This window comes from Hemibagrus wyckioides, linkage group LG01 (genome assembly GCF_019097595.1).
Source record: "Hemibagrus wyckioides isolate EC202008001 linkage group LG01, SWU_Hwy_1.0, whole genome shotgun sequence".
NCBI classification, from domain to species: Eukaryota; Metazoa; Chordata; class Actinopteri; order Siluriformes; family Bagridae; genus Hemibagrus; species Hemibagrus wyckioides.
Window position 1 is genome coordinate 11,980,343 of NC_080710.1, and position 23,694 is coordinate 12,004,036.

Below are 23,694 nucleotides of genomic sequence, written 5' to 3' on the forward strand. Positions count from 1 at the left end.
CACTTAAGCATACCGTCAAACAAAAGTAATAATATCAGGTTCATGTTAAATCTTTTAAACAGAAATACGTCCACGTACAAAGTTAATGTATTGTGGTTAAATGAACATTATTATTAGTTTTTTTAGTTTAGTGTTAGTTTAATAAGACATTCAATGTATGGGAAGGCAAGAAACACATTCACATATTCAGGTCAATTGTAGCTCAGTCTGAATGAATTAATCATAAACTATCTATCAGTGTCAAATATTTGCATTGGAACGTATTAAGAAAACTGGGCAGAGACTTTTCTTCAGGAAAAAAAATCTAATCTATGCAGACTTTCTTTTTCTTTTGCAAGTGCAATGGATGGTATCTCACTGGGGTAAAGGTAGAGGAACATCCAGATAAGATGTACAGTTCACTTTTACAAAAGGGTTTTTTAAAAGAAATATTCCAAACATTGGAACAGAGCCAGTGATGAGGAGTGATCTGAGGAGTGATATTATCTGTTTACAGCTTATTTTTGAAAAAGGAAGTGACCTTGAATATTTGTCACTTTTATGCACTTATGCATGTATATATTTCAGATAAACTGGCAGTTTATTTTAGTCATTTAGTCATAGCAGCCAACTCCTGTGCTATCAATAGGCAACCTACAGTGTTCAGAAAATCCAATAAGAAAGTCTACGTTCATCTTAGTTTTTAATTTTTCTGTTTATAGTAAACGTTAAGGAGATCCTTAATTTTTGACAGTTCAGCAAGGCAAAGAGTAAATGATATGCTATAGAGGACAATGACAATATAAAACAATTTTCACAAAACTTATAATTGATCAAAATCAGCTTAAGTTACACATCACTTACAAGGTAGCGTAGTGGCATTGAGGTTTGTCAAAGTCCAATATGAATTTGTAGGCATGAGCATGCATTCTATTAATTTATTAAGTTAAATGTGAAGACTCTTTTTAAATGCTGGTGGCGTCTGCAGTATGAATATATGAATAATCACAATGAAAACAACTTTACTGTTACATTATGTCATTATTTTAAAATGCTTTCTCCTCATTTTGAGTTGTGGGCATAAGTGTACATAAATGTTGCAGAATCTACAAAATGATAATAATTTAAAAAAATGTATAAATGATCATCTGTTTTTATTTAATTCTTTTGAGAATTTTCACATAACATACACTGATCAGGCATAACATTATAAGCACTGAGAAGTGAAGTGATTATCTCCTCATCATGGCACCTGTTAGTGGGTGGGATATATTAGGCAGCAAGTGAACATTTTGTACTCAAAGTTGATGTGTTAGAAGCAGGAAAAATGGGCAAGCGTAAGGAATTTGAGCGAGGTTGACAAGGGCCAAATTGTGATGACTAGACGACTGGATCAGAGTATCTCCAAAACTGCAGCTCTTGTGGGGTGTTCCCGGTCTGCAGTGGTCAGTATCTATCAAAAGTGATCCAAGGAAGGAACAGTGGTGAACCGGCGACAGGGTCATGGATGGCCAAGGCTCATTGATGCACTTGGGAAGTGAAGGCTGGCCCGTGTGATCTGAAGCAACAGACGAGCTACTGTTGCTCAGATTAAGTTAATGCTGGTTCTGGCAGAAAGGTGTCAGAATACACAGTGCATGATGGGTCAGGGCTGTTTTGGCAGCAAAAGGTGGGCAAACAAAATATGAGGAATGTGGTCATAATGTTATGCCTGGTTGGTGTATGTTTACATATAGTCCACAAGACACAATAATAACTGAATTTGCACAAATGAACCAGTTCAAACGTTTACACATGCTTGATTCTTAGTACTGTGTGTTGTTACCTGCCTCATCAACAACTTTTTTATGTTTTATGATAGTTCTTCATGAGTCCCTTGTTTGTCCTGAGCAGTTAAACTACCCACAGTTCTTTAGAGAAATCCTCCAGATACAGCAAAAGTTTTGCTTTTATTTGACCCCTTTTCAACAGCAGCAATGATGTTGAGATCCATCTTTTCACACTTAGCACAGCTGAGGGACTCATACACAACTATTACAAAAGGTGCAAACATTTACTGTATATTAGGAGCCAGGGAGTGTAAAATTTGGAACAGGATGATTGGTGTAAATTGTTATTATTATGTATTCTGGTGTAATGAATTTGGTCTACTGGGAGAGATGGAAATATATTATGTAGCTTCTGAAGGGCAGTACTAAATGGGAAAAAAACAAGATCTTTAAACAAAATAAGTTTTAGATTTGTATTTTTCACAGATTTACTCTTTCGAAAATGACTTTCTGGCTTGTGCAAATCACAGGCTAAATAAGTCCTTGCACATTGTTAGCACCTTGTATTTGTCACATTTTATATAGAAACATTCTACACTGTATAGTCATTAAGGCAACCAGACTAAACAGTTATGTTACTTAGTTATGTTACTTTTCTTGTATAAAAGACACAGTTCATAGTGGATGTTAATCTGCAGTGTTTTTATACACGCAGACTTGGTAAATCAGAACCATAGTGTTTTTGCTGATCTTGCATATTGAGAAAGCAGGAGTAAATATGCTGATTAGTGGAATCAGGTTTATCAGAGCAGGGTAAACAATGAATTATGCAAAGAATTTGTACAGAGCCTGGGTTGGAATATAATTTTCTCCTTTCCTGGAGAAAAATAATGAGGTATAGTTTGTTTTCGTTTTCAGTGTTATTGAGAAGTGTAAACACCACCAGCTATACCGGCTCTTCTTCCTCTTAATACATATACAAATATACATTATGCTTATCACTGCACATGCAGGTTGGTTTTTACACTCTGCATGTTTGCTGCTGTCCCAGTCTGTGCATGATTGTTCCCAGATCCCCCTACCTGCATGGGCTGGATTCATTATCACTTGTTTCTATCTCGCAGAGAACTTACCATGTTTTGGGGATTTTTTTTTTTGGTGCCATTATGTGTAGTAAAGCACCTCACCTCTTTTGTGTCCCACAACATACCTCTGCCACTCATGGTACACGTGTTGTGGAAGCTAATGAAGTCGTCATCGGTTTAAACACAATGCGCAGTTACTTTACTTTCTGAATAAGTGCAGACCCAATTATGAGTTCACGTTCACAGAAATTGTGGCACAGTTCCAGTGCAACCAAACTCACACCACCTCCTACATGTCGTCTCAGGTTTGGTACCACAGTGTTTTTTCTGGTCCACATTAAAAAAGCTTTCACATTATCAGTTTTTTATGGGATCTGTTTCAGATGAAACTGCCAGTGTGAAAGCCCTCTTAACCAACAGTTGCTCAAGCTTCATGTTGTTAATATTAAAATCTAGCCATCATGCCATTTAGTACATCAGTTTGTGGTATTTTTCAGACTGCGGCTTCATGAGGGCAAAGTCATCAAAGACCGGAGGCATCATCTCCGTACCTACCCCAACTGCTTTGTAGCTAAGGAGCTTATTGATTGGTTGATCGAACACAAGGAGGCCACAGACAGAGATATGGCCATCAAGATCATGCAGAAGTTGCTGGAACAAAGTATCATCCATCATGGTGGGTTCTTCTCAAGTTCCTCAAAACTAGATAAAGTAAAGAAACACACTCACACATATACACACATACACTCTAAAAAATTAAAGGTGCCAGAAATGATTTGGAGTAAAGTTATAGACGAACCATTTTGTTTTTCCACAAAAAATCTTTATTTACATGAGTCATCAACCACTCTTATTGGTTAGTGCAATAAATCAAACAATCATTTTCTGCCTCAAAATGATCCTTTCATGTAATAGTCATTTATGGTTGGATTCTTTGCCTCACCAAATAAAATGGTTAAAAATCCATCAGTCAAATGACAAAAATAGCTCTAGATTGTACTTTACACACAGATCACCAGCTGTCACGAAACTAGACTAAGGAACGTGTGTATTCTCAGTGGTGGGTGTTAATTCACGATTCATCCTCCAGATGTTGACCCAGTGTTTATTTTTTGTCTGTTGCAGTTTGTGATGAGCACAAGGAGTTCAAAGACATGAAGCTGTTTTACCGCTTCAGGAAAGATGACGGAACGTTTCCTCTGGACAGCGAGGCTAAAGTTTTCATGAGAGGCCAAAGGATATATGAGAAGTAAAACCATTTTTTCTTCTTCAAATCTAAACTAATAATTGCAACAACCATGGTCACGTCAGGTTTTCAATCTCAGCTGCCTTGCACTTTGTTTTTGTTTTCCATTTGCGAGGCGTATTGGTACATATTGTTGTTGTGCATTTGGGTTCTTTCTGGTAAATTAACAGTATCCATAGAAACACAGGCTTCCAGCAGGTTGAGAGATGGGGCCTGTGCCAACTTGATTCATTAATCAGTGGCTGCTTTAGTTGCAAGTTGTTGCCTGTTAATGTTTTTTTTTTCTTCATGAAACCACAGACACTTGTCTACTGCAACATCCTGGAGAATATTTTGATCTTTATATCTGATATCTGACTTTCTGAATTTCTGCATGAAGCAAGCTAGGTTAGCTTCAATGATATACACATTCAAAATACAATGTAGTACAAGATATTTAGTATTATTTAGCAAAAGATCATTTTTAATTATTTGTAAATGGCTTTTCTTGGTCAAATCAGGCACCTTGGGGTGCCAAAGCTAATATCAGAAATGCTGGGACCTGCACAATCTAGTCAAGATTTTCTCTAGGCAGTGAAAGGAGACATTTATTTTAAAGGGCAATAATGAATGATAATGATGATGAGCCTTCATGAAGATCTGAACTGGAATTGGAGAGGATAGGACAGGCTGCTCTTTTACATCCAGAGCACTGTGATATAGTTCTTCCTCAGACTCCCTTTAAACCTTGACCCGTGACATATTTGCACAGCTTTAAGAATTTGGTTAGTAGGTGCTTAAGGTTTGGACTCACAAATATCGTACCATTGTGATATATGGGTGGAATTGTACAGACTAAAGGAGAAAGAGACTCTGTCTCAGGATTGTCCTGAAGCAGGGGCAGAGCCAGAAGGAGCAGCACGTTGCCTCACTCTCCTGCCGTCATCCAGCCATTCTTCTGTGCTCAGCTCCACTCATGTGTAACAGAATCCAAATGAAGTCCAGCAGGAGACATGTGCTGCTCAAAATATTTCAGGCTTCTTTTGCATAATCACATCAGTGACATTGGTGCTTGTGCTCGGCATGGAAAGCTGTGTTATATTCCCTGGTCTTAGAATGCATATGTGAAATGAATTTTATTGCCATTATGAATAAAAACAACCGATGATAAAGGTCTGGCAGTCTCAGAAATGTTAAAATCTCAGTGCTATGACATTTGTCTAAAGCTGTCAGTAGAAAGACAGCACATGATTACGTAAGTCTCATAAAGCAGCTATGAACGTTTTTATATTTGAGTGATCATTTTAAAATAACAATTTGCTCAAACTGATAAATAGAACATCACCAGCATACATTTCTTTTCTTGAGTAAAGAAAAGAATCTTATGTTGAGAACATAATTTTCTTTAATCACAGGCTTACCTTTATTATATAATTTCTACAGTATTATGTAATATGAGGTGAAGAACACACTTATCACGCAGTCTGTTCTAGAATTTAGACAGTATTTTTTTGGGATTATCTCAAATAGTGTGACAAGTAGTAATCATAAAAGACCACAGAAATTGCACAATACCCGCTCCTGTACTGCATTTCAAGATCAAGACTTCCTTTGCCTACAGGCAGGATTTTTATTTGAGTAAATGTGTGACATTTAAATCAACTTAGGGATGACCTTGTCTTCAGAATTCCATCCAGTTGTAAATATTTTGTTACCTGATCCAAAGTAAACAAGATTAATCATCCTAAACTGTTGCTTGTCATGTTTCCTGTCCTGGACTTTGTATTTGATATCTGACATTGTGTTACTGTGACCACCCACAGTTTGTGAGAAAAAAAAAGAAGGAAAGGAAGTTAATACACACTGTGACCTTTTCCCATTTGGATTCATGATTTCCTGTTGTATCTCTAGTGTATTTCTGTCTGTAGAACTAATTAGCAGCATAATTTACTGACAGACCTAGACCCAACCTTTGCAGCATTATACACTCTATAATTCCCATTCCTTTCTCCTTCTGTTCTTTATAATTTATCTTTCAACAGAGATGTACTTACACTTTTTTTATTTATGGGAATGTATTAGATTTAATTATGAAACAAGGTCTTTGAGACTGAGGAGTATGATTCAACAAGCTCAGTTTTGCATAAAAAATGTTTTATTTCCGGTCTACTGCTGCTCCTTTCAACATGGGGCAGTGTGATTCTTACCCCAGTTGGCTTAGCACTTCTTCCCAGTTCCTGCATTAATAACTCTATGGAGTTAAATGGAACAGTGAACAGGCTTCCCTTATGATTGAGCAACATTTAGAAATTCAAGCAATCTTAGCTATCTTATCTATCAAAGAGCAAAAAGAAAATCTTAATCCCTTGGTCATTCAAAAGAGCTAATAAGTATTCCAACATAAGTGAAAATGAATGGAGTTGAAATGCTGATATATTTGGTGGTTAGTTAAAGGGTTGATTAGAAAGCAAAGCTACGGCTGCCCCCCCCCCCCAAAAAAAACAACTTAAAGTTGTTCTTATTATACCTTTGAATTAATTGTTAATAGAACAACAGTACCACAGGAACTCATCATGATACTTAATGTGTGAAAATGTATTACATTGCTCTAAACTCTCAAAGCTCTGGTGCCCTGCCAAATGGCCTGTAAAGTGCTGTCGGGTAAAGTAGGGCAGGTTGCATATCTCCATTGCTCACGGTCAGTCATTAGGTCATGATTGTTCAGCTGCAGGTTGGATATCACTGTACAACACTGTGATAAGCGAGTCCATATAAATAATATGTGCTTTTGATCGACGCTTTATATAGATGATTCTAGGTTTATATATCTTTTTAATTCTGACCATTATTAATTTTTTTTAGCAACAATATTAGGATATATAAAACTAATAGGATATGTTGTTATGAGAGTGAAGACGGGTTATGGGGTTAAATATATCAAGTTGTTTTTAAATTATGATGTATAAGATACATGGCTTTTTTGTGCTTGATGTTGTCAACATTGTATGTAAATATTATACATCTATATAAGTATAAATAGACATAATTGGAATGTTTGTTCTGCCAAAAAAAATCACTCAGCAATTTAATAAATATCACATTAAATCCTAATTACATTTCAAGGCATCATGCGATCTTACACCTTCCCCATGTTTAGAAATAAAACGATGACAAATTAATGTATGACAATACAGCTAAGGTAATAAATCATGATTAAAATGTAAATTTATAGCAGTTCAGATTGATAAAATGGTTCCTTTTGATTTAATGGCATTCCATGCTTTTTTAATATTCAAGTCTGCCTGGTTGATGTGTGGTTGATGTCAGACTGCAGCTGCTGATATGTTCACTGACTTGTAATCTGACAGTGAATTATTTGTATTTTTTGGCACTGGGATTGACATTAATTATGAATGTTGTCTTACAGACATTTTATTTAAAAACAAACAAACAAAAAAAAAACAGCACAGGCAAAAGGCTCTTAAACACATTTTAACATTCAGCAGGTCCAGCATTTTTATTCCTACATTGTGTACATTTCCTAACAGTGATAGTGAATACCGGAAAATTCATAACAGTTTCTGAATAATAAAGCATAATAAACTGTGGATATCAGGGGTTAGTAACTTCACAGCAGACACACCAGTATCAGCAAATGCTGGTTTGTTTTCCCAAAAAGAAGAAAATGACCTCACTTCCTCACTTCAGAAGCTACAAACAATCCTTTTTTAGCCATAATTGCAAACAGAGAACTACAGTTGAGCCCTCTGAGACCAACTAATCTCTGAAATTAGTGCACTGTTTTCACTGTTACTGCTGCACTAAGCAGCCAGGCAGTTAGTTGTAGACAGATACAGCATTACTTATGAGCTGCTATGAACTGAGGCTCTTCTTTTGGACACTACTCCAAATCATAGGTTTTCCTACACCCTGACAAATGATAGGCTTTAATGCCGAAATGGCCTGTTAATCACACTTAATAACTGCAATTACAATATTACCATCATTATTTCCTATTATTGCATCATATGTTAAAGTGTGGGAAAGGTTCACTCCCGCACTGAATAGAACAAAAAGGTGGAGAAACGTCAGAGCTTATTGGCATTTTATAACCTTAGCAACTCATTTTGTCTCCAGATTGATGAATGCAGAGAACAGCCTTCTAAAGACGCGTGAGGAGGAGAACATTCCCTATGAGCGCACACTGGTGGCCTCTGAGTTTATTGACTGGCTCTTGCAGGAGGGAGAAATTACCACCAGAGAGGAGGCAGAGCAACTTGGACGGAGACTGCTGGAGCATGGAATCATTCAGCATGGTGAGTGCAATTCAACTGGTGATGGCAGCAGTTGAATTTCAATTCAACTTCAATTATATAATATATATTTGAATTATAATTATATAATAGCAGTTCAGTTAGTGGTTGCTCATCCATATGGAGCATTTACACCAGCCATAAAGCAAATGTTAATGTTCATAAAGTCAGTCCTCTTTTAATTTGGAGGCAGTGGTGGCTCAGTGGTGAAGGCTATGGGTTAGTAGCTGACCCTGTGCTCTAGATGTTCTAGATGATGCAAATCACATGGAAGCACACTCACTGCCCCATTTAATCAACTCCATAGAGTTAGCATTGAACCTAGTGGTTAAAAATAGGAACTGTAACAAGCACTAATGCCCCATTGGGGCATGACTTTCTCTGCCCCATTCTTGAGGGAGCGGCAGTGGCCAGGCAGTTAATGAATGAGTTTCTGCATTTCTGAAGTATGATATATTGCAAAACATGGGAAAGGAAAAGGCTGATTATAGAATGGATAATGTCTGTAATACAGAAATGCAAAATCTGGAAAAAAAGAAAATTGTCTCCTCTTTTTAATGCCCAAATTTTGGGGATGTAATTGGACTAGAAATTTTGCTGAAACCTGTGTATCTTGATGGTAAAAGAAAAAAAAAAGCAGATAGAACCGAAGACAGAAATAGTGACTTCTGTGAAAAAAAATTGACAAATGTGTTTTCCATCCTGTTCATATACTGACAGTTTTAAGGAAGCTGTCTCTGAGTAAGATTTCTCTTACAAAACCATTTAGCCTGTTCTGTTCCTATTTGGTTTACCTAAAACCATAGATGTACTGCAGAGATGTCAGGAAAAACAGGCAACGATTTAATAAAGAAAATTACGGAGTTGTAACAGATGTCAGGAAGATGTACTGGAAAGTATTGGATCTGGTAGAGAATATATGAAAGAGGTTGGAGGGAGTTATAAATGGCGGTCCAGTGAGTCATTATAGGATATTTATATCTTCATCAGAAAGGGAAATGCAACCTTTTGAGCTATTTGAACAGCACAGTTTCATATACACTAATTCACAGTTTCTGTTACTTGTGGCTTCTCCATTTTGTCCTTATTGTATAGATATTTCATCATGTACGTTTTGTAGTTATGAATTATTAATGAATTACAATAGAAATAATCTGTGTATGGTTTAAATGTTTCGAAAATGATTATTGCCAGAACTCTGTAGTAGTAACAGAGTCAGTGATGATCTCTAACAGATGGACATACCACTGGAGTGCTTCCTGGCAAAGCGCAGTGTTTCAGACAAGCTCATGAATTTACATTCATGAAAACATTCTGCAAAAAAAAAGTGAAGAGATCTACCATTTTTATTTCTTATTTTTGTTCAGTGAGGGTAGCTTCTGTGCTGCAGGCCACAAAAACCGCCTTTTTTGACTCGACTCTATTAGCAATCAGGCGTCCGATTAAAAAACCTAAAATGATTCATTAACAAAATGCAGTTCTATTAATGGGACAGCAAATACTGTATTGTGTGTGCAACTGACTGTGCTTTTAGTCTCAGTTTAGCTGATTACATAACACTTTATCTGTCTTCACGTCCTCTGGTAATGCTTACAGGACAGACACGACTTATGTGCCTTGTACAAAATCATCATCTGGTAAATCTGATAATATGCTCTACAGCTAGAAAGGTGTTGTTTTATGACGGAACTCAGTCTAATAAATATTGGGGCATCAAGACTTAGACACTCTGTTTCTGTTACATATCTTGTATATTGTCTTATTAAATCAAAGCAACAGTAGTATAATATTTCAGCTCATAGAACTGGATAAATAATGAATACTGATCCTAAAATCATAAGTCATCCACATAGATGCATGGTTTCAATCCAGGATCCAACTTATCTATATTTGAGAGATAACACATTTAAAAGATGGACATTTGAAACTCTACATTCATACATAACTCTGATATGAAGACACATCTATGACAGCTGTAGAAAATCTAACCGAAATGAACCACAGGATTAAATAAATAAGTGCAAACAAAACAATTCACTTTCTCTTGTAAAAGATTCAGCTGTTATATTGTAATACACACCACAGAAATCAATAAAGACTTAAAGGATATTATGGGGAAACTGTATAAATCCCTCATGGCTGGGATACCAGAGATTGTTTTTCATTTAACCTTCAGATTTCATGTTGAGTTTCGGAACAGAGTAAACCATATGAGGGGAAAATAATAAAGTTATCATTAGAATATATTGTATAGTAGGTGACACTGGCTCTATTAGAATATATAGGGAAAGAAACAACACCAGGTAGAATCCCTATTGAGATTTATACTCGCCATCCACTTTATTACTAACATCTGCACATTCATGTAGCACAGTGCATAAAATCATGAAGATATCATGGTCAAGAGCTTCAGTTAATGTTACATCAAATTTCAGAATGGGAAAAATATGATGTCTCAAATTTCACTTCAACCATGGCATGATTGTTGGTCCCAGGAGATCAGCAGTTTCTCAAATACTCAAACCAGCCCATCTGGCACCAACATCCATACCATGGTTAAAGAGATCACACTTTTTCTTTATTCTGATGTTTGATATGAACATTACCTGAAGCCTGTATTTGCACGTGTTTTTTCATTGTGATGCTGCCACATGATTGGCTGATATAACTGCATGAATGTGGAGGTGTAAGTGTGTTCTTAATAAAGTGGACGGTGCGCGTATAATGAAGTTATATCCAGGGTAGACCTGCAGAAATGTCGATCATTTTCCAAGTATCTTTCTAAAAGGACAATCTCTATACATATATAGAAGTCACATGACTTCCAAAGCCAGCAAGGCCAAATATAGACCTACAGTACAACCCTAAAGAGGAACTATATGTAGTCCCGGGGGGGGTGAGGTTTTGATGTTGGGCCAGAGAAAGAGGGTATACAGTATACATATATAAACAGTATGTTTTCAGTATATTCTTTCAACACATCATACAAGGTGAAAACAGTAACACACATATATACAGCCTTTTCTCGGGCAACCACAGGGCGCTTTGAGGGGAAATCGAAACTGTCTCCATTTGCTTTGACAGAAAGTGAGGACACAGCATCAGCTCGACTTTCATGTGGGAAAAATCGGCAGGAGACAAGAACAACAAACTAAACAATATCAATGTAAGATGAAGGACAGGAAGGATGCGGGGCTTCCAGGGTGTCAGTTAATATCAGAGAGTTCAAAGTACTTGTGCAAGTGTCTGTCATTTTAGATTCATGATCTAAGATGATTTTCTCATTTACTCTTATTAATGGGGATAAAAGAAGAATTATAGAAATATATCATTTGAAAAAAAAAACATTTTATTTGAATATATAAAAATACTCTGAGATGATCTAGCAAAGCAGACTAGAAAACATCTTGCTTGCTTAGATAATGGATGAGCAGAAACGTTTTAATATGGATTTTGGATGGACAGCATTTTAAACGCACAGAAGTCTACAACCAACAATCATGTAAGCAGCAATGAATGGGCCTAATTGAGAGCAGTTCTGATTGCAGAGCTGTTTTGGATTAGTGTTAAAAGGACATGTGTTATGACGTCAAGCTTATTTTCCCATGACACATTGATGTTCTCTGAGCTATACTTGTTACGTGTTTACCGTACATATGTTTACTGTATATAAGATTGTGTATAGTTCCATAAATGTAGGAAATTATGTATACTTTGGTTGTCAGCTTTTCCATTGGATGTGGTGGTGGGATGCTTCATAGTTAACAACCTTGAGTGCTTGACCTCATTCCTCCTGCTATGAGCAAGTAATTAATTCATTCATCATCAAAAAGCGCTTGGTCAGCCTTGTGGTGGAAAAGACCTTTTATTAGTGTTATAATGCATTTTCACCTATGCCTCATATATGATTGGGGTTTATGCTAGTAAGAAACATCCAATTCAAAAAACATTGACATTTATTCCTGGTATTTGAAGCTATAACAGTCTCCACTCTTTTCAAAATGCTTTGCACTTGATTTTGCAGTTTTGCTGTAAGTATTTACTTTAGTCACAAGGCCATTAGTGAGTTTGTGTACTAATATTAGATGATGAGGCCTGGCTTGCAGTCAGCGTTCATCCCAACGGTGTTCGGTAGGGTTGAGGTCAGGGCTCTGTGCAGATACTCGAGTTCTTCCACTCCACACTTTGCAAACCATGCCTTTACAGAGCTCACTTTGTGCACAGGGGCATTTGCACACTGGAACAGGTTTGCATCTCTTAGTTCCAGCACAGGCAATACTCAAACAATTAGAAAAGACATTCTAGGTAATTGTGTGCTTCCTACTTTGCAGCAATGTCCACACGTGTGTGATAATCAGGTGTCCGAATACTTTTGCTAATATATGCAGTGTAGTTTTTAATTACAGCTTTTTTCCTATTTATCATGCAAACTGTTACTTAAATGGTCATGTTCAGTAACTAAGCCTCCTGTAAGATGTCCATCCGTAGGAAATTCTTGTGCAATGGGACAAAAATAAATGGTTAAAAACAGGATTTGCACTGAACTGATCCTATCAGATAAACTGATTCTGGCATTGATCCAAACATGTCAAAGTATATTCTGAAGCTATTTTAAGGCATACAGAAAAATGACAAGAATGACTAGACTTGTTGGCAGCAGAGGCATCCCTGTTGATGCTTTGGGCATCAAGATCTACTTTGTTTGATGCCAGAGATGACTGAAAGATGATTCCCTTATCACTTGCAGTATTTTTTAACTGATTTCAGGGTAGCAAACATTCATTGCACTCTCAAATCTGTAAAGGTATAAAGTTAGTCAGGTGACTGTATCCCTCACTAACTCAGCAATCATTAAAACCTTAAACTCAAATCACATTTAAATTCCAGCAACAACAATTTAGGATTATTTGTAATTTGGTCTTAATGAGATAACAGTCCTTTGAATTACCTTTTAAGATTTAAGTTTATTGTTTAGTCCTTTTTAATGTTCAACTATTTTATGATTAATCTTACTGTGAAGGATTCTTAAGATATAGTCTAACATGTCCTGCTGGGCGTTTCTCCTAAAATAAATATGGGTGGGTGTTATTTATAGTTGTAAGATTTTTTGACTGCTCTTTGTGGCTTCATTCCACAAACGGTTTATATGCTTGCTCAACAATATCTGAACCTAGACAGTGCTGGAATGCAACTGTAAATCTGCTGGCTGTAAATGCAGTCGTACCAGCCGCAGCCCTGTTGTGCTGCTGTGCAGTTGTTGAGCCATTAATGAGCATGACAATGAGAGGGCACAGTACACATTTAGTCACGTGAAAACGGTTTAAGGGAGAGTGCATTTTCTGCTTTTCCAGCATGTGTCTGTGTGTTTGCAGTTTTGTGTTTGGTGGTATTGTCAACATGGCCTGGGGAGTCTGGTAAAAGAACCATGTGATTCTTGCAGCTATCTGCTGTGTTTTGATGTGTGAGGCGAGTGGGTAGAGGACAACTGGTCTGAGTGTAGTGTAAAGCAGCCTTTGTCCTAATGAAATAGTGAAAGAGGACACACACTAACTTGGCAACATTTTTGTAATGCCTGCAAACCTCAGCTTACACACACACACATACACACACACACACATGCATGAGTGTATATATATATATATATATATATATATATATATATATATATATATATATATATATATATATATATATATATATATGCACACACACACAGAGCACTTCCTCTCTATGCTGTCCTGATCTACTGAACTGAATTATATAACACCATAATTCTATTTTTGAAATGCCCACATTCAGATCTTTACAAAAGATATGGGCAAAAAGGAATGTAACTGCAGCAACAGGAATATTAAGCAATAATAAAAAAAAAAAAAAAACATTTTTTGGATTATGTGAACACAGCCATTTTAAGATTCATGTGAAAAATGATTGATATTTGTCTAATCTTTGTTTTACTAACCTTAAATTCATGCTTATCTCATCGCAGTCACCAACAAGCATCACTTTTCGGATGGTGACCTCCTGTTTCAATTCCGGATGAATTTCCGGCGCCGGCGGAGACTGATGGAGCTGCTGAATGAGCGAACTCGGGTGATTCCAGAGAGCCACGACAGCCCGTTCTGTCTGCGGAAACAGAACACGGAGATCAGCAACAACAGCTTCCTCTCTGGTCAGTGTGATGAAGTGGGTTAATAGGAGAGTAATGGGCATCTTTACTATTGTTAAGAGCAGTGTGGTAGCACACTTGGAGTGTACTTTTTCAGCGTTTAGGTCAATAGTGGAAACAATAACACACCCTTTTGTGGTTAAAAGTAGAGAAATAGAAAATCTCTCCAGCCAGTTCTACACGGTTTAAGATGAAGAGTTTTAATGGAGATGTAACTGATCTTTTTCCTGACCATTACTGGTGAAACTGGTTGATAGCTGACTTATTACCAGGACAGATAACTAATGCCTGAAAACTATGCTTTGTTGTATACTTAATTACAATACACCAGAATGCACAAGTGACATGACAAGATACCATTGCATATCTCGGTGTAGATGATTATAACTCAATAGCCTTCAATCAGAATTGAAGAATTTCAGCCATTCACATAATTCACATTCAAAGTAAACTGTCCGTATAAAAAGAGGCTCAAGGACTTAACTTGGAACACTGACACAGTGCTAACCATTCAAGAAGCTTAACTGAAGGTTTCTATATTTATAAATCTTTGTGGAGCTTTGTTTGGCCCTCTTTACTTCAACCTTATCATCGTCATGCTGACAAGCACAGACATGTACAGACAAGCACACTGGATACACAAGAGCGCTATTTAACTTGAATTTCCCAGCCTCTACATTACAGATCATTCATTTACAGGGTTGTCTCTTTACTGCAATTGCTTCAGTGCAGTTATAACATTAGGAAAAAAAAAACAACTGCGGCATAGAGAGACGTGTAAAATCAAAACAAATTCAATTACTTTGTCTTAATGCGGAATGTGTCAGTGAGTGCTCAGTTGAAAAGGTGCAGCTTGCTTATGTACATTAACTGTAATCATTAAGTGAAAAGGGATCTATATTTTATAATGTATTTCAAAGGGACTAAAAATTTACGTTTTTCTGTCCATGAAGATAAAACCTTGCATACAAACCCCCACTGGTGTGAAAGAGCCTGATAAACTTGTTTTACTGTACCACCATTGCTTGCTATCAGTTTTTATAGCCCTGGAACACATTGAATGCTTTCCATTTTTATTTTGCACAGAGTTTAAAGTAAAGAAGACAGATTTGAACAAGTTGACTTTGATTGATGATTATTGAATTTGCTTTTCAATCCAATTTTTTTTTTTCCAATGACTTTCAGTTTACTAGAAGTAAAAAGTCAGAAATGTGCTATTTTGCCAACTCTTAGTGTACCGACATCTCTTATATGTGTGAAACCCACCACCTACTGTTTAACACTGTCTTACTTTACACTTTCAGCCAAGCAGGACAGATTTACAGTCTGTAATAACTCCTAGCGATAACTAATGACTCTACTGAGTCATACAAAGTTCTAACTCCCCTCTTAATATGGAGAGAGCAGTAATGGATAATTGTGATAAAAGCCCTTTTTTGTATGTGACTGCTGGACAGAGGGTGCTGTAGGGGCCAAAGAAGGGGGTCTGCAACATACTACAACATTTTGTAGCAGAGGAAATGAGATCAGTGTGTGGTTAGAGGGAGCCTCTGCTCTTCCTCTTTTCAAGCTGCTGGATTATGACCTTTGTCTTCATTGGGTGTGTGTGTGTGTGCTATTACAAGTACTGCTTGAAGCTGTAGTGGTTCTTTACTATAACTCACTGAGCCTCAAGAATACTTACTATAGTGAGTAGTCACATGATCTTTGCATGATTAGTTAACAAAGACTCTCTTGAACTGCACCACTGTACATATGTGATATGTGTGCATTTACGCATAATACATGTAACGGTCAGTAATCAGTACAGTATATACACAACGAGCACTTTATTAGGAACATCTGTACATGTGCACTTTCATGCAGTTATCTAATCAACCTATCATGTGGCAGCAGTGCAATGCATAAGATCATGCAAATAGAGTCCAGCAGCTTCAGGTAACATTCACATCAGCTGATGCTCTCCTGGGAGAGCAGAAAGGCAATAGTAACTCAGAAATCATCTCTGTACAATTGTCAGGAGCAGAAAAATCATCAACGCCAACCTTGCTATAATATCAGAAGACCACATCAGTTTCCACTGTTTCTGACAGCCAAGAACAGAAAACTGAGGCTGCATTGGGTACAGACTCACAAAACTGGACAGTTGAAGACTGGAAAAACGTAGCCTGGTCTGATAAATCTTGATTTCTGCTGCACACAGATTGTAGGGTCAGAATTTGGCATCAACAGCATGACTCCATAGATCCAACCTGCCTTGTGTCAACAGTGCAGGCTGGTGGAGGTGGTGTAATGGTGTGGGGTATGTTTTCTTGGCACAATTTGGGCTACCAATTTATTTGTTAATTATTAATACCAATCAATAATCACCTGAATGCCAAAGACTATTTGAGTACTGTTGTTGATCATTAGCATCACTTCATGTCCACAATTTACCATCTTCTAATGATAATGCACCATGTTACAAAGCAAAAGTCTCTCAAACTGGTTTCATAAACATGACAATGAGTTCAGTGATCTTTAGTCACCTTCCCAGTCACCAGATCTGAATCCATTAGATCACCTTTGGAATGTAAAAAAAAGATTTACAGCATGAAAGTGCTTGTGAAAAATCTGCAGGAATTGCAGAAATCTGCAGGTGATACAGTCATATCAACAATGACCAGAATCTCACAGAAATGTTTCCAACAGCTTGTAGAATCCAATTGAGGCTGTTGTGAGAGGCCCTTCTCAGGTTTAGTGTAGTGTAGTATTGTGGTGTGTGTGTGTGTGTGTTGATATTTCCTGTTTGGAAAGTAAAACACATATTTCCAGGATGTACTGCGTAATCGGTTTGCTTGTGCTTTTGGTAGTGTAGGTGTATTTGCTGTCTGTGTGGCTGAAAGTGTTTCTCCCTGTCTTAATCAGTCTCCTTTTCTTTTCTCACTCTCTCTTTGACTCAAGTGAGCCCCACTAAAGAGATTAAGGTGGTATCTGCAGTGAGGCGCAGCAGTATGAGCAGTAGCTGTGGCAGCAGTGGGTATTACAGCAGCAGTCCCACTCTGAGTAGCAGTCCTCCTGTGCTCTGCAACCCCAAATCTGGTAAGAGCAATCCTTAAAATCTTATTATTCTCTTAATCATAGAACAATCAATGAATCATGCCACTGCACACACAGGTAAAAGGTTTGCATCACCCTAAACCTGTATGTTTTTGGCTGAGTTGGATTTGGTGGGAGGTTTTGGAAGCATATGTCATGCATCATTAAGAAGTCTGGCTTTACACAAAGCTAGCGGTATCAAGCTAGCAAGCTGACATACTACACACTATGCACTTTCTATATGCACTTTACCATCTAGTGTATGAATTTTAGAGGGGTAATATCATCTCAGATTGAACAATAATGTTTTTTACTACCTGGAAGTATAAGCTGATAGCAAATGATGCCACATGCATGTAATGAGACGCCACTAGCTTTAGCGGGATATGGGGAATTTTTAAAATGTTGAAAAATAATTCATGCAAATGATGTGTAAAAAGAATTCTAAGATGTTTTGTCCACCAGAGTATCTTGAAAGTTTTTTTTCCCCTGCCCCTCTTCCCCTATGTAAGCAACGTAAGTGCAGTAGTAAGTGCATGAAGTCTCCAACATTCCACACTTCGTTTATTCAGGTGAAATGTGTGTATCATCTGGGTACTTTTTCTTGTTGGGATTTGCAGTGTGAACACACTACAAAATGCCATACAATAGTGCAGAAGTATGTAATGTGTAAGGTGTATATACAGAAGACACAGATTGTATAATAAAAATAAACACAGAAAGAGATCTCTTTACCATCAAGCTCAATGTCACACACAAAGAGATCTCAGCAGATTAACCCGAATGTTACCGGCTAGGTCAGTATTTTGCCTCTGCTTTGATTAGCACAGAACAAGCACAGCATGTCCACTATGTGTCAGTGATATAATCAGGGTGGTGATATATGAACTGGCCGCTGAAGGATCAGAATAGTCATACTGCCTTCCGAGCAGCGTTAGGTCTAGATAGCACAGAAGTTATATCTATGATCTTCAAAACTCTCTTTCCCTTAAGCCTTTATACTGTCAGAGTCAGATTGGACATTAGGTAGAAGGCAGAAAAGCACCTTGGGAGTATATAAAATGTGCCATGTGCACACATTTTCACACCTTCATTCATTCACACTTAAGGGTAGTTAATCCGACTATTCACATGTGTTTGAGAGGAAACTGGAGAACTCAGAGGAAACCTACACAGACAGGGTTAAAGATGTGAAACTCCACACAGACAGGGACCTGAACCAGCACTGTGTGAGGCAGCAATGCTACCGACCGACTCTTATTACTGATATTTTCAGCTCTAACCAACCATACAACCAATATCAGTGAACCATGTCTAGAAATACAATCTTGTACCCCGAAATGCATTCAGCCATGACTGTTTCTCTTAGACAGGGTTCTGCAAAGCTGCCTGGGTGGGTCAGGAGGGTGTTAGTATATTTGCTTTCAGGCTATAAAAGTCATATTAGCACATCCCCTTCTGTTCTACTGCATTGTAATTGGGTAATGAAAATGTTGACAGAAATCCCAAGTGGAGTCTGCCTCTTTTCCCCATAAACGACTTCCTTTCCTATCTGAGTCTCTGCCAAACTTTGGAGCCTGGGCCTCTTGTTAAACAGTGTTGCTGATTTTGCTCTGAATTGTTGCACAGTTTACTGTGGCATTTGCGTAGGTTAGAAAATATGTGGTGGAGCTTAATTCGAACCAAGGGTGAGGGGTTCTTTGGTATAGTATGGCTGTCAGCTCTCTTAATAAATGTACACTGCCTTTTGGTTTCTCTGTCCTGTGCTCTTTCTTTATCTCTATTTTAATGTGTGCATTACAGTTCCTTGAACTCTGAAGAGGCAGTGTGTTAAATCTGGATCTGTGCGTGTGTGTGTATCTGGCAAGCACATTCAGTCCCTGAAAGGCAAAGAGCACAGCCAGCAGGCAAAGACTCAGGACTGAGCACTTTCCACACACACACACACACACACACACACACACCAAATTTGACCATGAGTCCCCATGACTCTCCAAGCAGGCTTGTAACCATGGGTTTAACTCAAATAAATCATCTTTTCACTACATACTCTTTCCTGCTCTCATATTAGGTCACTGGGAAGGAAGAGCAATTGAAGCAATGCAAACTTCCCATGGGACAAAATCACTTCAGTGTCCTTTACTTATATGCATTTTGAGGGAAGGTTGTGGTGTTTGGTTGGAAAAAGCAGCTCTTGCTTGCTGATGGCTCAGACACTCCACTGCATGTCTTGTAAACCTTTGACATGAAATACTGGTGTGGTTGTGTGTGTGTGTGTGTGTGTGAGAGAGAGAGAGAGAGCGAGCGAGCATGTGTGTGCCTCGGTTTGGCAGTCATGCACCTTTTTTCTGATTGGTCATTGGCCTTTCTGTTCCTCCAATCCCAGAGTGCCTCAGTTTTCCACCCATAATTAATAAGAACTAAATAAACACTTCAAATCTAAAATATGCTGCAGCTCCTTCAGTGCTGGGATTGCATAAATATGAACCTATAACTCATAAATAGCTGTATACGTGTACACTTAAGGAAGCCAGGCTCAAGTCCACCTTTATGAGGAGAGTAAGAGATTAGACTGATTCTTCTTCCACTGATTAAATTATAGACACTCATTTCCTACATTTACAACACACAGCACTGTTTGGATCCATACACTACAGTATAAGACTCTTCTATATGGGTTGTACACTGGGTAAAATTGATAACTGTAAGACCTGATTTAAGGATTTTTGGTACACCAACATGATATCAATTACACATTTTCAAAGAGGACTTCCTCAAATGACATGCAGTAAAAAAGAAAAAAAGGATAAACGTACAAATACTCCTTTGTGTGTCCTTCTATGTAGGACCTTAAAACAGAATTTCGTTCTATATTAGAAAGGATTTCAAATTAAACCCATTTTTATGCAGTCCTAATGACTAAACCATAAAACAGATCTATTTTTTTGTATTATTATTTTAGAAAAAGCCTAATGTGTACATAGAGGTAAATGTACCTCTCTACATTTGTTCTGTAGTAAGTGTAAGCTTGGTTACTGATTTTATTTAAGATCATGAAAAAAAAATATTACCCCCAAAATTATAGTAAATGCAACAGTGCAAGCTGCTAAACTGATCACATCAGTTAGATATCAAACATCAAATATCTGCTGTGAGTAGTAGTAGAAAGTTAGTTAAATTGCTTTACTTTTAGAATTTTTCCTTTCACCTTATACTTTCCTACATACTCCATTTATCTGTTCTCTTATATTTATATAAGTTAAGGCTTGTTAGGATCAGCAAGCTTCAAGCTGTAGTTTTATGATATCTAAAATCTGAATAAGCAGCGGCAGCAAGAATGAGACCTCATTTCCCTCAGTGTAATTAATCAGTGTGTTTAGCAAGCAGTTTGTGCTGTGACAGCTATAAGCAGAGTTAGTATGTTAGCTAACACTGAGAGATCAGGAGCAAAACTATAGTCATAGCTAAAATCCTCTCCCTTGTCACTAATTTGCCATGATATAACTGAAACCAGCGTGTGATTTGAGGCTGATATTTGTTCGTGAATCATTCTAGTAGCTGTAGTTGCACTTTTACTTGCTCGCAGTGACTCACTCATTGGATGTGCATAACTAATATCACCATAAACAGACCCACCGCACCCTATAACACCCTGCTTATCTCTCTCTCTCTCTCACTCTCTCACTCTCTCTCTCTCTCTCTCTCTCATTCTCTCTCTCTGTCTCTGTGTGTGTGTGTGTGTCTTATTCAGTGCTGAAAAGACAAGTAAGCCCAGAGGAGCTGCAGACTCCAGGAGGCACCTTCATAAAGAAGACATTCACTGTAAGTCACGTATGTTTCACAAATAGTCCACAAAATAGCACAAAATAGTCCAAATTTAAAAGTCCTTTATTTATAATTCAGCTCACACAAGCATGTGATTCACTCCAAAAGAAAATCTTTTCTATATCATGACATGGAACCCGAGCGGAATTAGACTGGGATGAAATAGAGCAGATTTATCATGACTCTGATGACACTATCTGTATTTCTATCAGTTTTGTGCTCTAAATGTGCACATCTGTAGTGAAAAGTGGGTGTGGCCTAAACTGAAAGGTTTTTTTAAATGGACCTTACCACCTTGAAAACTCTGAAAAACACTAAAAAAAACTGTCTCTGACAGTTTTACAGTTTCTTAACCTTTGTTACATCACCTGGATTCATAGAGTAATTAGTCTCAACTGAGGATCTGCATGGGACTGTTTTTGTTTGTTTGTTTGTTTATTTATTTATTTATTTATTTATTTATTTATTTATTTATTTATTTATTAAATCTCATTGCACAATTAGTATCTATCTATCTATCTATCTATCTATCTATCTATCTATCTATCTATCTATCTATCTATCTATCTATCTATCTATCCATCCATCCATCCATCCATCCATCCATGTCTCAGTGAAAGTGCTGTACAAAGCATGGTTATTTAACTGATTGTGTATGTGTGTTCAGATTGTAGGTGATGCAGTGGGATGGGGTTTTGTGGTCAGAGGAAATAAACCCTGCCACATCCAGGCTGTTGACCCCAGTGGACCTGCTGCAGCAGCAGGGATGAAGGTAATGCAACCATGACACCTAGAGAGATCACAGATTACTATCAATACACTGAGTTGGAAGTAGCATTAAATACTAACCCACTAGCCACACATAAGCCCAGCAGCCTAGAAAAAGGTCACAGATGTAAAGTTAAAAAAGAAGAAGTCTGCATAATTCTGTTAGTATCTTAACCCACTTTGTTGTATTATTTTAACCCTGAACACCCATGCATAACCTGTGGCTTCCTCATCCTGCAGGATTTAGTCAAATTTCCTTAGATAACCACTGTGTGTGTGTGCATGTGTGTCTGTGTGTGTGTGTGTGTGTTTGTGTGTGTGTGGTGTGGGCACACATAGGACTAATGGAAATTTATGCTTCTGCAACTGCATAACTTCCCCTTTAGCCTTCAATTTTGAATGTTTATTACATAAGAGCATGTTTGCAGACTGCAACAATACACTCTCTCTCAGGAAAAGGCTCTGCTGTGTTTGCACATGAAATTGGGGGATTTTTTCCCCCACATTATTTCATTGTTATTATTGTTATTTTTGAGAGAAGTGCTTGTGATTGTACTGGTTAAAAAATAAGATTTACTCCCTATTGTTTCACACAATGCATTGACTTTCAAAATGGGCATCATGTCCCTGACATGATATAGGAGAATTGAACTAATTCAGAGGTGAATTTGAACTAATTCTGAGGTGATTTCTTGATATCATTGAATCTTAGTGAGTGCCTTTATGAACACCTTGATGAAGGACATACATTAAGTACAAGCCTGTATTGGAAGTGTTTCCTGAAAGCTTTCATTATCAGACACTTAACAAATAAGTTGGAAAGCAGTTCTTTGTTGACTCTGTCCAGCCCGAGTCTGGAGATAAAATAAATAAATAAAATAAATGACTGACAGTCAGGAGGTAAATTTAACAAATGAATCAGAGAGCGCAGTCAAGAGCAAAAAAGGGGGTATTTCATAGAAAAAAAACTCCTTGATATGATATGAGGAAGAAACCTTGAGAGGAACTAGACTTATCTGGGTGACAAGTCATAGTGTGATTCTAAATAATTTCTATTATATGGCTGAGTAATATATACAGAGTGCAACTGCGTAACCAAGACATTTATTCTTAGATTTGAAGCCATTGCAGTCCTAAAACTATCATAGCAAAATTGCAGTCCAAAGCCATCTTCATGGTTGCAAGAAGAAGTAGAGAGTTTTAATTTAGAGAGAGAGAGAGAGAGAGAGAGAGAGATTGTTAGGTTTGTGCATTGTCATGTGTAAGTTAAGGACAACCTACCTTGCATGCAGAGTGCAAGCAAGGTACTCCAGGACGACTAGCTCAGACTGTATAACTTAAAGAAGGTACCACAGACATGACGGCTCTCTGGGATATAAAGCTGGCAGGTGCTCCATGTCTCACTGTTTTGTTTTTTTGTTTTTTTATCCTGACTCAGTGTCAGAATCTATATGAGTTTAGACATAGTTTTCTTTAAAATTGA

At 37.5% G+C, this 23,694-nt stretch overlaps 1 protein-coding gene across 3 annotated transcripts in view; it reads left to right on the forward strand.

The window, feature by feature from the left end:
• Positions 1 to 23,694, forward strand: part of deptor (DEP domain containing MTOR-interacting protein) — a 31,169-nt gene that overhangs the window by 4,391 nt on the left and 3,084 nt on the right. For all 3 annotated transcript variants that reach the window (XM_058393443.1, XM_058393433.1, XM_058393451.1), the window contains exons 3-9: positions 3,331 to 3,509; positions 3,959 to 4,082; positions 8,196 to 8,374; positions 14,361 to 14,543; positions 17,484 to 17,621; positions 21,370 to 21,440; positions 22,111 to 22,215. In XM_058393443.1, the coding sequence (XP_058249426.1) occupies positions 3,331 to 3,509; positions 3,959 to 4,082; positions 8,196 to 8,374; positions 14,361 to 14,543; positions 17,484 to 17,621; positions 21,370 to 21,440; positions 22,111 to 22,215 (979 nt within the window). The remainder of the gene's footprint in view (positions 1 to 3,330; positions 3,510 to 3,958; positions 4,083 to 8,195; positions 8,375 to 14,360; positions 14,544 to 17,483; positions 17,622 to 21,369; positions 21,441 to 22,110; positions 22,216 to 23,694) is intronic.